Source organism: Geotrypetes seraphini, chromosome 5 (assembly GCF_902459505.1).
Source record: "Geotrypetes seraphini chromosome 5, aGeoSer1.1, whole genome shotgun sequence".
Taxonomy (NCBI): Eukaryota; Metazoa; Chordata; class Amphibia; order Gymnophiona; family Dermophiidae; genus Geotrypetes; species Geotrypetes seraphini.
Window position 1 is genome coordinate 265,463,228 of NC_047088.1, and position 16,132 is coordinate 265,479,359.

Sequence of the window (16,132 nt, forward strand, 5' to 3'; positions counted from 1 at the left end):
ATGGCATTATGACTTCAGGCTTCGGCTGACGAAACTTCTATTGATACAACCCAATATCTGCCTTGCCTTAGATGAAGCCTTCTCCACTTGATTGGCAGTTTTCATGTCTGCACTGATGATTACTCCTAAATCTCGTTCTGCTGAAGTCCTAGTTAAAGTTTCTCCGTTCAAGAAATAAGTCCTGCATGGATTTCCGCTTCTGAGGTGCATGACCTTACATTTCTTAGCACTGAAGCCTAGCTGCCTGGTTGAGAACCAACTTTCCAATGTAAGCAGGTCCTGCGCCATATAATTCTGTAAACTGCATTCACTTACTATATTACATAGTTTGGCGTCATCGGCGAATAGTGTTATTTTACCTTGAAGCCCTTGAGTCAGATTCCCTATGAATATGTTGAAAAGGAGTGGACCCAGGACCGAACCCTGCGGCACTCCACTGGTCACCTCCGATGTTTTAGAGAGGGTACCATTCACCACCACCCTCTGAAGTCTGCCACTCAGCCAATCATTGACCCATGCAGTTAGTGTCTCTCCTAACCCCATCGATTCCATCTTGCTTAGCAGCCTGCGGTGTGGGACACTGTCAAAAGCTTTACTGAAGTCCAGGTACACGACGTCCAAAGACTCTCCCAAGTCCAACTTTCTTGTTACCCAGAGAGTGGTAGAAAACTGGAACGCTCTTCCGAGGCTGTTATAGGGAAAAACACCCTCCAGGGATTCAAGACAAAGTTAGACAAGTTCTTGCTGAACCAGAACGTCCGCAGGTAAGACTAGACTCAGGGCACTGGTCTTTGACCTAAGGGCTGCCGCAGGAGCAGACTACTGGGCACAATGGACCACCGGTCTGACTCAGCAGGGGCAATTGTTAGGTTCTTATCAGTCCAGGCCATCAGAAGTTGCCAGGTCAATATTCAGGCTCTGTGGTCTGTGCTGTATTTAAACACCAGTGTTTGCTAAGCCAAGCAACTGCGTAGAGAAGTGATGACATTCAAACTGCCATCCAGCGAGCATACTGCATAGCATTAGGAAATTATCTTTCTGGCCTAACTTTATCTAGTCTGAATGTCACCCCTTTCCAGGCAGCTGCCAGCCCTGTCCTTCCTCCGCTGTTCCGGACAGTATTTGGACAGTGCTGAGGAAGTCTGTACAGATATTCAGTGGTCCGATCCAGACAGAACTGCCGAATCTCCACACCCAGTTCCGGTTACGCCATTTATCCAGATCAATGGCTTTGAATATTGACCTGAATGTTAATACTGTACTCCCAAAACAGGGAAAGAAAGAGAAACTTCCAGAATGTGAACTCAGTCTCTCAAATTTCCTGCTAACCTGTATTGCATCAAAACCAGCCATTATTAAGATGGTTTGGGAAAATCCAGTACTTATTCCTAGGATAAGCAGCATAAAATCTGTTTTATTCTTTTGGGATCCTGCCAGGTAATTGGGACCTGAGTTGCTCACTGTTAAAAACAGGATACTGGGCTCGATGGACCTACAGTCCGTCCCAGTATGGTAGCTCTTAAGTTATGTTGATATGTCCTTCTGGTATCAATAGAGGCAGATGGAAAAGGCATAACTTTTAAGCTCCTACATTAAGGTGAATTTCAGCTGAAAACATATGCTGGTTAAAAAAAAAAATTCTGTAGAGGACGTCCAATCTCAGCAGCCACCTAAGCAACTTTTGAAAATCACACAAGGGGGTCCTATACAGACAGACGCCTATCCCCATCTAACCACCCTGATTCTTTAACTAGCATTCATGTCACAGGCGCCGTTTAGAGAATTGCGTTGCCGCTGAGCTGATTGCATAATAATATAGTAGATGACAGCAGATAAAGACCCGACTGGTCCATCCAGTCTGATTCAATTTAAATTTTTAAATTTTTTTTCTTAGCTATTTCTGGGCAAGAATCCAAAGCTTTACCCGGTCCTGTGCTTGGGTTCCAACTGCCGAAATCTCCATTAAAACCTACTCCAGCTCATCTACACCCTCCCAGCCATTGAAGCCCTCCCCAGCCCATTCTCCACCAAACGGCCATATACAGACACAGACCGTACAAGTCTGCCCAGTACTGGCCTTAGTTCAATTTTTAATATTATTTTCTGATTCGAGATCCTCTGTGTTCATCCCACACTTCTTTGAACTCAGTCACCGTTTTCCTCTCCACCACCTCTCTCAGGAGCGCATTCCAGGCATCCACCACCCTCTCCGTAAAGTAGAATTTCCTAACATTACTCTTGAGTGTACCACCTCTCAACCTCAAATTATATCCTCTGGTTTTACCATTTTCCTTTATCTGTAAAAGATTTTGTTCTACGTTAATACCCTTCAAGTATTTGAACATCTGAATCATATCTCCCCTGTCTCTCCTTTCTTCTAGGGTATACATATTCAGGGCTTCCAGTCTCTCCTCATACGTCTTCTGGCGCAAGCCTCCTATCAATTTCGTCACCCTCCTATGGACTGCTACAAGTCTTCCAGAGGAGGGCAACGAAAATGATAGGAGGCTTGTACCAGAAGACGTATGAGGAGAGACTAGAAGCCCTGAATATGTTATGGCAAAGGAATTTTTCTGCCATGATCAATTAAGCGGCAGCAGCAGGGAACCCCCCGAATCCCACTGAAAGTCGGCCAGCAAGAGGGATGCCCACTCCCTCCTGCCGCCAACCCCAAACCCCCATACTGTCCACAGCAGGAAGGATTCCCAATCCTTCCTGCTGCAAACCTCCAAAACAATCCCCGGCAGGAGGGATGCCCACTCCATCTTGCCGGCATGCCCCCAAACACATGATCCCCCAAATCCCTCCCCCCGTACCTTTATAAGCAAGGCCGGCCGGAAGGATGCTTATACCCTCCGGCCGGCAGACCTGCCTATTCAGAATGGTGAGTCTTCCCCTTCCCGGTGCATCCTGGGATGCATCGGGGAGGAGCCAAAGGCCCTGATTGGCCCAGGCGCCTAAGGCCTCTCCTGTAGGAGGGGCTTTAGATGCCTGGGCCAACCATAGACTTAGGCCTCCTTCCCAGTGCATTCTTGGATGCATTGGGAGCGGCCTAACACACCAATTGGCCAGATCTCTAAGGCCACACCCATGGGAGTAGCTTTAAGTATCTGTCCAATCGGAGTTTTAGGCCACTCCCAGTGCATCCCAGGATCCTAAGACTCCGCTTGGCCCAGGTGCCTAAAGCCTCTCCTATGGGAGGGGTCCTTAGGTGTCTCGGCCAATCAGGGCCTTAGGCTCCACTCCAGTGTATCCCATGATGCACCAAGAAGGGGAAAGCCCACCATTCTGAAGAGGCGGGCCTGTCGGTTGAAAGAACTTGGGATCTCTCTCACCAGCCTTGCTTATAAAGGTATGGGGGATCTGGATGGGTTTTGGGAGTGGGGAGCCAGGGTTTCAGATGGGTGGGGGATCATGTGTTCGGGGGTGCTGGCAGGAGAGAATGGGCATCTCTCCTGCCGGGGATGTTGGGGGTGGCAGCGGAAGGGAGTGGGCATCCTTCCTGCCATCCAGCTTGAGGTAGGGTTCAAGGGTTCCCTGCTGCGCTAATCGCAGCAGGGAGATTTCCTTGCTGTGATCAGTTTAGTGGTCACATCTATTTGAAATGTAGGCCTAAGGAGACGCCTGGGACCACTTAAGCTTCTGGGTGAAACCATGCCCAGCTTTGGGCGAACTTAAGCATCCCTAGGTGGCTCACTGTCCCCTTAACAGATGCCTACAGTGTAGGGGGCCTGCCTCCCGATTGGCTGGGTAGACAGTGGTACGACGCCTACCACTGCCTACAATCAGGACACCGTTTATACAATTTGACTCTAAATATCTACCTGAGACAATGGAGAATGAAATGATTTGCCCAAGATCCCAAGGAGTGTCGGTGGGATTTGAAACCTGCTGCTCTTTGCATTAGACGATGCCTCTTTTCCCTCTTCTCCAATTAAAGGGCCAGATGACCTAAAGCTGAATTCCAGGACACTGACCAAGAAAGAGGGGTAGAGATACAGGAAGACAGCATGGAGATTCTGGGGGTGGGAGGGTTCACATCGTGTTTTGCAACTCAAATTACTAGTGTTTAGCTCTAGCACAATAGAAAAAACCCTAGTGATGTAATAATTAATAAATCTTTATTGACTGTGGCTTTCCCCATCTACATTTGCACAGTCTTGTGTCTGCCGTCTTGAACGAAAGCCCAAGGAATGGTGCTCAGAGCAGTGCACCCATGTAAGAGACAGCAGGTGGCCACAGAGCTCTCCAGCACAATGTCCGCATCCGTGTTCACACTTCCCTAGAGCAGGTGTGCGTCGTGAATTTCCTGCACACACAGAAGGGTGAGAAGCCGATGCTGAGCCTCCACAACACAGTGTCTGCCTCTGTATCTGAGCGTGCAAAAAAGCGTGCAACCATGTCCTGCCTCCACACACAGAGGCGAACAGCAGCAGTGCAGCGCTGAAAGTTTCAAGTTCCGTTCCGGTGTCCCAGGTTGATGACACGCAGCCATTGGTGCTTCCTGGGTCCCAGACATGTACTCTGGCAGTCTTTACATGTGGAATCAGATAGCAGTGAAGCTCCAGGCTCAAGCTTAGCGTGTACGGGCAAAAAAATGACTGCATACCATGACCGACAGTTATCCCACATGGTACACGCAGAAATGTTTCCAGGCTCCAGCAGAGGGGATTACACAGCACAGGCAGTTACAGGCGCAAGCTCACTGCCCCCGGTGCATGTTTGGCAGGAGGATGTGTAGCACAGGTAGTGTCTAGCAGCGTGCACAGGCATGAGGCTGGGCTTTACACCTCACTTGAAAGCCAAGTTCCAGCGTGCCCTTCCCCTTCGCTGCTCCTCTGTCCCTGAATGTAGCGCAATCTTCTCCAGAGCTAGGAAGAAAGGTGGGAAGATGGAGAGCAGTTCAGGAAGCCTGAGAGTCGATGCCTGCCGAGAATGAAAGAAGAGTCAGAGACAGAGTTAACTTATTCAACCACTCAGAGCTCTGGGACTGCTGCTCCCAGCTGAACATAAAGTGGCTCCATCAGACCATGGCCTAGGGATGCTACTTCTGGGGTGATTCTGTGGAACTGCACAATACACAGGCAGAGTCAGCCAAGGTGAAGGTTTAGCACCTCTCCCAACATCCCTCCCTAAAGCAATCACAAGAGAAGGCAGAGAATGGCTACACACGAGGCTGCATCCTGAGCCCGACTGCTTGTATGAATCATGTGGCTATAATGACTGGTCCGGCCCAGGACAGCAGCGCGGGAGAAGGAGGTGGGTGGGAGAGGTTGTGGGAGGTATGCTGTGAGGTTGGAGTGAGAGCAAGCTCAGAGGTGTGCAAGGAGTTGAGGGCCAGATTGAGCTGGATGTATGCTATAGGGAAGGGGGGGATCAGAGGTTGGGTACAGTATGCCTGAGGTGAGGAGAAAGGATAGATGGAGGTATGAACCTAAAGGGAAGGAGATGTTGGTTTTGCTCGGAGTTAAGGAAAAAGAATGGGGTGGGGAGGGGAGGGACAAAGAAGGCTGATGGTTAGGGAGAGAGAATTGTGGAGGGCAGAGAGGATAGGAAGGGAGAAAGGGGGGGGGGGAGAAAGCTAGGAGGTGTCCACTCTGGAGAATGGGGATAAGAAAGAGCTTGAATGATATTTCTGAGGAAGGAAAAATGCAGGGGGGAAGGGGGAAGAGATTTCAAGCCTGGAGTGTCAGAGGCCGCCATATGATGGGGGAATTCTGTGCAAGAAGATTACAAATAAAGCATACAGAACTGTAAACCACTGTGTTCCTGGGAACGGAAATGGCCTCATGGTTAGAGCCATGGTCTGAGAACCAGGAAAGCCAGAGCTCAAATTTCACATCCATCACTGACTAGGGTTTCCAGATTTGTTCATGCAAAACAGAGGACACATGGCCCCGCCCATTCCACCCCAGCCCTACCCCCCAAACCTCATCTCTTCTCCCCCAAGTCCAGACCGCGTCTGCAGGGTCTCTGAGCATGTGTAGATGCACGCATGCATGTAACATCTTTGCGTTGCATGCTCGGAGTCCCTCCAGACGTGGCACCGAGGTCAGGGACTTCCAAAACCCGGATAAACTGCCAGGTTTTGAAAATCCATCCACACACCCAGACAGTCCTCTAATAAGAGAATATGTACGGGATTTCCCGGACATCTGGTAACCCTATCACTGACTTTCCATGTGACTAAGGGCAGGTCATTTCATCCCTCACTGCCTCTAGTACACACTTAGATGGTAAGATCTTTGGGAAAAGGAATATTCTGCCTGTATACTAGGGTGGTCCACGGTAGTATGCAAAAAAAAAAAAAAATCAACTTTGTCAAATTTTGTCTCCACAAGGCTTATCTTATATTTGTCTACTTGGTATGTCTTACTCATGTGTTAAATTCAGCTTGATTAGACAATATTTAGAGGTCACCCCTGCATGCACTGTTTGCTTGTGTGTTGTGTATGTAGTTGATTGTGATCTGCACCCGAAAACTGGCTCCTTGGGAAGTCAGTCTGTCAGCTGTGGACTGGTCAATTTTCATCACTTTGACGAAGGAAAACCTTTCCTGGAAAGCTATAAGTTGGCGTGTGAGTCAGCAATGGCGGTATGGGATCGAGCCAGGATATTGACACAACGCATAGGCTGTTGCGTTAGGAAGTTGAAGAAACTAGACGAATAAAACCGATGCAAAGAAGGTGTTCGCAGCCACTTCCAGGCATCTACGAGTGGTTTCTGTCCGAGCACCTAGAAGCACTTGCCTTTTTTGATGACTGAATCGCACCAGAAACAAAGCTGCGAATGGTGCAAATCTTACTGCGTCCACCATTGCGAGACATTCCACGATGCCTCATGCAAACAGATGAAACGGAACCTGTGACCTTTGAAAGTCTTGTGACACAGAGAACACAGTCATTTTTTTAATCTCTTGATTGAAGGAGGATCAAGAAAAGCAAAAAATATTCCTGAAGAAACATCCCACAGAGTGGACGGACGATCTAGTTTTCAAGGAACTTTGGAATCGGGCATCCAAACTGACCGTTGTTAATGATGCAGCAGAACGAGGGATAAGCGTCACTGAAAAATACGACGATACTTTGACATAAGATGACAAACAGACCTCGCTAAACATTGGAAGTATCACGCCATACCATCTTTGACTTGATGGATTACAAAACTGTGGTTTAGTTGTGACATGGAGTGTTTAGCTGCACTTCATAAACAAATGTATACTATGTGGGAATGGATTTGGACCCCTTTTTTGTTGGCACAAAACTCTTGATTTTGGACTTATGTTCTTATCTCTTTCATAGATCTTGCTGTACACCACTTACCATTTGTAGCAAGTAGCTGGAGGGAAAGGGAATGGGAGGGGAGGGTTGGTGTGAGGGTGGGGTTATTGCTCTATATTTTCCTCGACAAAACAATCTTGGAAGTATCTCACTGACTTATGTTTTGCCCATGGGTGCTTTGGGCTACTGTCCTACCCTTGTTGGTTGTTTTCCTGTTGCTCTTGTTTGCTTTTATTTGAATTGTTGTACTGTACCTGGGCTTCAATGAGAAAAAAAACCTTCTATAAAACCCCCAAAAGATGAAGAACAAAAGCAATTTGTTCTTTGTCTAGTGGCCAACCACTGAAAGAAGTTTCCTTCTACATCAAAGGCGGCTTTTATGTCATAGACCGTTGAATATTTGTCAAGCGCACAAGAATATACCGGTAAGCTTAGCAGTAGTTTAAAAAAAACAGCAATTTGGGGTGACCCCTAAACTTTGTTTTAAGTATAATTTTGTGTGGTTTTTGTTTTTATATAAGGGAATAAAATTAGCCTTGTGGATAAAAGAAATGTGTTAATTAATTTTTGGGACCACCCGACTGTATACCCATTGCCCCTGTATAGTACTTTTTTTGCATGCTAGGTTGGCACTGTGAGCTCAGAGGGAGCTCCTTTTACTTGGGCAGGTGGAGAAGGAAATCTGTTTGGGGTGACGGTGTGAGTTCCGAGGGGGTCACTCGTCTTCTTGGAATGGCACTGTGAGGTTAGAGGGGATTTCTGTGCTTAGTGAGTTGACACCACAGGTTCAGAGAGGGGGCTTCTACATGTTGGAATGATATTGCAGGATCTAAGGGAGGCAGTAGAGCTTCAGGAATAGCAGTAGATGGACAAGAGAGTGAATGAGGAAGATCCTACCTGAACTGGAGAGAAGAGAAGAGAACGGAGAGGGGAGTGATGAGAGACCAAGCTTCACGGGGTTAAGAGTTAAGTGCATCGATACCTGCTGGAGACAGCACTAGAGCCTGCAAGATGTCGGACAGCGACACAATCCCTTTTGGGTGATGGTCTTCATCCACCAGGACCAAGCGGTGAACCTATAGGGAACAGATCACAGGAGTGAGGGCAAGGGCAGAGAAGAGAGGAAAAGGAAGAGGAGACAGAGAGGGAAGAGAGGAAATAAGAAATGACAGGAGAGGCAAGTATGAGGACAGGAAGAGGAGAGGGAAGAGTCAAGTCTGGTGCAAGAGATTGGGACTTGTATACCGCGGTTTTACATACAAGTACTTCAAGCATTTTCCCCTGTCTGTCCTGGTGGGCTCTCAATCGATCTAATGTGCAGTGGAGGATTAAGTGACTTGCCCAGGATCATAAGGAGCAGCATGGGGTTTGAACCCACAACCTCACAGTGCTGAGGCTGTAGCTCTAACCACTCTCCTGAGGTCAGGGTGACTGGTGCACAGAGAAACCAGTGCCTGAGGGAAACAGGAGAAAAGGTCCAATACATACAGGGTCTGTGTATGACAGATGAAAGAGGGGTGGGTGCATGTCCCTCACCCCCTACCCCACAAGTCCCAAGTCTTTATCAATCCGGCTTCCATGCAGGCCATAGCATAATTGATGACAGTTGGTCAATACTTGACAAAGGCAGCGATGCCCTACTAGTGCTACTAGACTTAAGTGCTGACTATGACACCGTAGATCACCAGCCCCTACTATGCAGACTCTCCGACCTTGGAATCAGGAACACTGCCCTCCAATGGTTCATCTATTTCTTGCATCAGAGAACTCAAACAGTCCTACTAGGACCACACAAGTCAGAACCCAAACCTATCAAATATGGTGTTCTCCCCTTATAGTTAACCTTTACATCAGGCCAGTCATTGATATAGCCCAAAAATACAACATTAAAATTCGCTCCTATGCCGACGACATTCAACTACTCATTCCACTTGGTGCAAACCGATCAGTCCAAATTACTAACCTCCAATTTTGCCTTTCCGACATGAAAAACTGGATGACAAACAACAAACTACAGCAGAACGCCGCTAAGACCGAACACTTATGGATCAGAATAAAAAACGCCAAATATGCCCGCCCAACACTATCTTGGGAATCTTCCTCCTTAACAGCAGCAGACCAGGTACATAGCCTTGGAGTAACACTGGACGGCCACCTGCCCCTATCCACCCACATCTCCCAGGTGATCTCCACCTCCTTCTACTACCTTTGCCAACTGAGGCAGATCAAACCCTATATCTCCAAAATGGACCTGACTCAACTCCTCTGTGCCTAAGTTCTCTCCAGGATGGATTACTGCAACTCCATATTTAATGCAGTAGCCAAAAAGGAACTAAGCGCCTCCAGTGAGTCCAAAAAACAGCAATCCATCTCCTATACATCCTCAGCTATCATGAACCCCAACTCCCCAGCCCTCCGCACAGAATACTGGCTACCGATCAACAAACGCTGTACATTCAAGGCCCTTGTAATAGCGCATAAAAGATTCCTTGCCACCACCCCAGCCTATATAAACTCCAAGATACATCTGTATGCCCCTACCTGTAAAGCAGAGAGATGACTGTGCATCCCCTCAGGAAGATCTCTCCTGTTGGAAACCGCCCACAAACACTCCTACAGCCACTTCATCCCACAGCTTTGGAACCAACTCTCCCTCAAATCAGATCACAGAACTCAATGATGACCTTCCAAAAAGCACTGAAGGCCTTTCTCTTCAACTAAAGGTCCAACCACAAAAGTTCCCTCTGATCTCTCTCTGCCAACAACCACCAGCTGGCGACCCCCTGGTTCAATCTTCTATAATTCTCTATGAATGTCCTCAAGTTACTCTACTGTCAGCTTTGCCCTTTATGACTGTATTGTATAATATTGTATTGTATCGCCAAATGTACTGTCCAATCTAACTTTTGTGAATAAGACCATAAGAATAGCCATACTGGGTCAGACCAATGTCCATCTAGCCCAGAATCCTGTTCTGAGCTCCTGGGAGGACGGGATAGAAATCAAATCAAATCAAATAAATAAATAAAATACTGAATGATGCCTGGTTAATGCACACCTGCTATAAGGAAAGCCTCACATTTTAACTTGCTGTTCATGAGATGACCCCGTAGGCTGCTTCCTATGAAATACAGACAAGGGACCTGAGGGAGAGAGAAAGGTGAAGGAGGGGACCCCACACCCGGCAGCAATTTCTCACATGTACAGTAGATGGTGGCATGTTCAATCTGCACCACCATCTGATCTCTGCTGCCAGCTAGGCAGACACACTGGTCACCCAGGATGGCAGGTTCAGGGGGAAGGGGAAGGGCAAAGAACAGGTTCAATAACAGCAAAACAATAGCTCCTAACAGCCACCCAAAGAACCACCATGTGTGTGGAGGAGGAGCAATGTTCAAATAGTCCATTTCCTAGGCCAACTTCTGTATATTGTCCTCATGGGGGTCATTTTATAAAGCACATTTTACATATGCAAAACAGATATTGTAAAATTGCTGGGATATCCATGCATAAGAAAGCAGGAATGCTGAACACACTGCTTATTTCTACATACTATAGGCAAAGGCGACCAATTAATTAAAAAAAATAAAAAAAACAAAAAAAACAACAAAATGCCAAGAAAGCTACCTGAAACCTAAATTATCCTACCGAAACCGACTATCTACCAATGTAAGGAAACAGAATACTTGCTATGTAATGTAACCTGATTTATCTTCCAATGTTATTAAGTCTATACCCTCAATCTGTATTCTCCAATGTAATGTACCCTCCGGGAAATGTCCAGTTCTCTTCTTATGTAATCCGCTTTGAACCGCAAGGTACAAGCGGAATAAAAATCACTAATGTAATGTAATGGATGCAGTCTGCATAGATCAAAGCAAGTGTGTACTTTATGGAAAAACCCACATGGGCGCACAGACTACCTTTCTGCATTGCTGGAGATGGCTACTGGGCTTGATGGACCTTTGGTCCAGTAAGGCTATTCTTATGTTTTCAATTGTCTCCTAAAATGCTGATATGAGCAAGAGGTCGCTATTACCTCAGTTTATATGCTGAAAGATTGGAGAGACTGGGGTTATTTTCCCTGGAGAAGCAGAGGCTTAGAGGGGACATGATAGAGACTTACAAGATCATGAAGGGCATGGAAAAAGTGGAGAAGGACAGATTCTTCATACTACAAGAACAAGAGGGCATTCGGAAAAATTAAGAGGGGCCAGATTCAGAACCAATGCTAGGAAGTTCTTCTTCACCCAAAGGGTGGTGGAAACCTGGAATGCGCTTCCGGAGGGTGTGATAGGTCTGAGTATGGTATTGGGGTTCCAGAAAGGATTAGATGATTTCCTGAAGGAAAAGGGGATAGAAGGATATAGATAGAGGATTACTATACAGGTCCTAGACCTGATGGGCTACCGCGTGAGTGGACTGCTGGGCATGATGGACCTCTGGTCTGACCCAGCAGAGGCATTGCTTATGTGCTTATATTTACGGTATGTTCAGCGCTGGCCCTCAATATTGGGAACCTCTTCTGCTCCTCAGTATACAGCCACCCTTCAGTGCTATAAGAGGGAATAGCAGAGACTGAAACAGAGACAGAGATGCATTAGAACATAAGAATAGCCTTACTGGGTCAGACCAATGGTCTATCAAGCCCAGTAGTTTGTTATGGTGGCCAATCCAGGTCACTAGTACCTTGCCAAAACCCAAGAAGTAGCAATATTCTATGCTACCGATCCAGGGCAAGCAGTGGCTTACCCCATGTCTTTCTGAATAACAGACTATGGACTTTTCCTCCAGGAACTTGTCCAAACCTTTCTTAAAACCAGCTACACTTAACTATTCTCTGAGTGAAAAAATTTTCCTCCAATTGGTTTTAAAAGTATTTCCCTATAATTTCATTGAGTGTCCCATAGTCTTTGTAATTTTTGACGGAGCGGAAAAATCAATCCACTTGTACCTGTTCTACTCCACTCAGGAATTTGTAGACTTCAATCATATCTCCCTTCAGCCATCTCTTTTCCAAGCTGAAGAGCCCTAGCTATTTTAGTCTTTCCTCATACGAGAGGAGTTCCAGCCCCTTTACCATCTTGGCCACTCTTCTTTGAACCTTTTCTAGTGCCACTTTCTTAAGATAAGGAGACCAGAACTGAACACAATACTCCAAATGAGGTCGCACCATGGAGCGATACAAGGGCATTATAACATTCTTAGTCTTGTTAACCATCCCTTTTTTAATAATTCTAGCATCCTATTTGCTTTTTTGGCCACTGTCATACATTGGTGCGGAAGATTTCATTGTATTGTCTACAATGACACCCAGATCCTTTTCTTGGGTGCTAATCCCCATGGTGGACCCTAGCATCTGGTACCTGTGAGTCAGGTTATTCTTCCCAATGTGCATCACTTTGCTTTTGTCCACATTAAATTTCATCTGCCATTTGGACGCCCAGTCTTTCAGGCTCACAGTTGCAGAGTCCAAACACTCCTGTTTTACCACTTCTCTAGACAAAGCATTGAACTGTCCATGGGAGCTTTTAATTGTTATCCAGGAGCTGATAATGTCCTCGTTCCTCTAATTTCTGTGCTCTTTATCCCAATGTTATTGCAGGTTATTATGAATCCCAGTCTTCAGTGCCAGATACGGACAGTAGGGTGATTCTTGGCTCCTCTATGTGTACTTCAAAACAATGGAGAGACTTTACTTGTCCTGGAAATAGGATGTCACTAAGGCTATTGAAGTCTTACATATTACCACTTTGGCCCTGAATCCCTGCCCTATAAGCTGGATAAAGATTGCCCATAAAGAGCTTACAGAATCCCTCACCAGGATTGTCTATTCTGTTCTATATAGCATTTCTAGCATCTCCAATCAGATTCTAGGCGGATAACAATATTTAAAACTAATATATCAAAGTTCTCAGCAAAGTTACAATAAACCAGTTAAAATAATGAGTTTCTAGATTTTTTCAAAAGATATAATATAAATAAACATTCCCTAATTCAGTAGGATGATTGTTCCAAAGTGTTTGGTTCCTCCATATTCAAAATATTTACTCATCTAAGACTTCAGATGAATATGTTTATTTGTTGAATAACTGAGCTTCGAAAAATGCTGGAAATGAGAAGCAATTCTACTTACTGGAAAGGATAAATATCTTAATAAACCTTCAGGTCCCATACCATATAACGTTTTATATATCAATGTAACCACTATGAACCGTCAACCAATGCAATTGATTTAAAAATGGAGTCACGCAATTATATTTCATAGCTTTGAATATCGGATGTGCCTCTGTGTTCTGAAGCAAATGCAAGCTATATTTCGACTTCGGTGTAATACCTCAGTACAATGAATTACAATAATCTAGCTGGGGTAAAATAACTGCCCTAACTATTGCTGGAAAACGATTAGTGTAAAGGACAGAACATATTGCATGTAGCTGATGTAATTTTTTTTAACAAATCTTACTTATCCCCCCTTTTCCAAAACCGTAGCACTGTTTCTAGTGCCGGCCACAGCAGTAACAACTCTGACGCTCATAGGAATTCTGTGGCCGGCACTAAAAACCACGCTACAGTTTTGTAGAAAGGGGGGGGGGGGGGTTAATTCATTAACTTGATTCTCAAAAGTCAAACCAGAATCCAATATTATACCCAAAACCCTAGATTTCTTCTCAGCTATAAGTATCTTGCCAGTAGACAAAACTATTTTTTGACCCATAAAACCTTTTGGATTGCCAAGACAAACCAACTGTCTTCTGTTTATTCAATCTTAAAAAATGAATACGAGATATCCAATTATCAACTAATATTATCGTATTCCAAATAAATCTAAAAGATCTGCCTTTGACATCTAAAATCCTATCTCTTATTGGCCAATCTTTAGTCCTCCTTTGCTTGCAAAGCTTCTAGAGCATGTGGCTATCCACCTTCAGGCTTGATTCTCAACATCATGGCTTCCGTCCATTTCATGGTACCGAAACTCTATTGACTGTGTTGTTGGATACCTTATTGAAGGGCTTGGAACCACATGGTAGGGCATTTATTTTATTCTTTCTTGATGTCACAGTAGCCTTGGCTATGTTGCTACATCAACTTCATTCTATGGGCCTTGGAGGGACCGTTTACCCTTGGTTTCTTACTTGACTAATTACCAACAGTAGGTTTGAATAGAGGTGTTGGGGGTCTTCATAGGGGGTACCACAGGGCTCAGCTGTCTGTATTTCCTGTAGGTACATCTTTTAGGTGCTGTTATTAGGGCTCATGGCTCTAATAACCTCTTTCACTTCACCCTTTAACTTTACTGATTGTGCTTTGTTCTTCTTTCCACCTTTGTTAATATGTGAAAAAAAATATGGTCTGGGCTTCCAAGATAGCATTTTAAAACAACATCCATGTCCTAACCTTTGTAGCTGATCCTTTTAACCATTTTCCTCATGGATGTTAGCTCTACCGAATACTGAGTCAATGGATTGAAGACTTGTGCAATTAAAACGCTTCTCAGTTTTTCACTCTTAATTATGTTCTGAATCTTTCTAGAATTGTTATTCCAAATTGAGCAGAATATGTTGTACAGATCAGAGAAGCACTCCTACTTCAATGCATGTTGAATTGCATTTTTAGACAATCTATGAGGCACTGCCATTCTGGACAGATAAACACACTTGTTCTCAATCTTAATGTGCCATCCAATCCCCACCCACCAGTATTCATAGACGGCAGTTCTGTATAGTACTTTACTATAGTCTGGGATCTCTATCCTCCGGCCATTCTGCACTTGGAGGATTCAGCAGAGGGAGGGGGTCATGAAGTACCTGCTCTTTGGCAATGCGATTAATAACCACTTCCAGGGTCTCGTGTGAGTAACACTTTAAGACACCTTCCAGACACAAAGTGCGCTGCTTCAGAGCCTCCTTCACACTCAGTTCCAGGTTGTTATAGGTCTTCTGGGCAGCCAAGTGCTGAAAAAGACAAAAAATATATATTAGGGAGTAGAGGATGTTACCCACTGGGTGTGGCACAATGGAGTGTGATATTTCTGAAGTGGCATATTGGGGTAAAACTTGCCTTTTTGTAAATAACATGAAGATTTTCAACAGTGTGGACAACATGAGATGCGATTGTTAAAAATTAGAAGAATGGTGTAATATCTGGCAGTTAAAATGGAATCAAAACCAAACTGCAGGAAATGTACAAGGCGCAGGAGTTTTTATTCAAAAAATATAGACTGTATTTATGTCAATAAATCATAAAATCAGCAATAATAACAATAGAAATTAAAAATAATCCAAAGCGTATCGGAGTGATGCACTTGGGTTGTAGAAATTCAAAGGAGTTCTATGTGGTGGGGGCCAAAAAGCTGAAGGACCAAAGGAAAATCCAGACCCATGGCCACGCCTACAGGCCCGCCCCATTCCGCCCTCAGCTCCACCCCCATGTGCACGTGATATCACCGCATTGCACCCTTCCTGACAGGAAGCTTTTGAAAACCTGGACAAAGTACCGAGTTTTGAAAAGCCGTCTGGACCCTTGGACATGTCCTCGAAAAGGAGGACATGTCCAGAGAAATCCAGACTTCTGGTAACCCTACTTGGGGGTGATAGTTTCCAAGACCCTCAAGATGGTGAAAGAATGTGACAAAGTGGTGGCCAAAGCCAAAAGGATGTTGGGCTACATAGAGAGAGGTATTACTAGCCGATGAAAGGAGGTATTAATGCTCGTGTAGAAAGGCCCCCTCGGAGAATTTGGAGACATGTGGAATCTCCTTAGCACATGATATGGATGGGCAGACAGAAGGGATGATGGATGCGTGGAATACCCTCCCGGAGAGGTGATGAACACAGAAACAGTGAAAA

At 45.2% G+C, this 16,132-nt stretch overlaps 1 protein-coding gene across 3 annotated transcripts in view; it reads right to left on the minus strand.

Annotated features, from left to right (window-relative positions):
* Positions 1 to 4,102: 4,102 nt before the first annotated feature.
* PRKAG3 (protein kinase AMP-activated non-catalytic subunit gamma 3) overlaps positions 4,103 to 16,132 on the minus strand; it is a 56,155-nt gene continuing 44,125 nt past the window's right edge. For 2 of the 3 annotated variants that reach the window (XM_033946243.1, XM_033946244.1), the window contains 3 exons: positions 15,092 to 15,238; positions 8,263 to 8,356; positions 4,103 to 4,926 (listed from right to left, as the gene is read on the minus strand). In XM_033946243.1, the coding sequence (XP_033802134.1) occupies positions 4,904 to 4,926; positions 8,263 to 8,356; positions 15,092 to 15,238 (264 nt within the window). In that variant the 3' untranslated portion in view covers positions 4,103 to 4,903. Of the gene's footprint in view, positions 4,927 to 8,177; positions 8,357 to 15,091; positions 15,239 to 16,132 lie in introns of all 3 variants that reach the window. The other variant, XR_004539603.1, reaches the window with a different exon arrangement.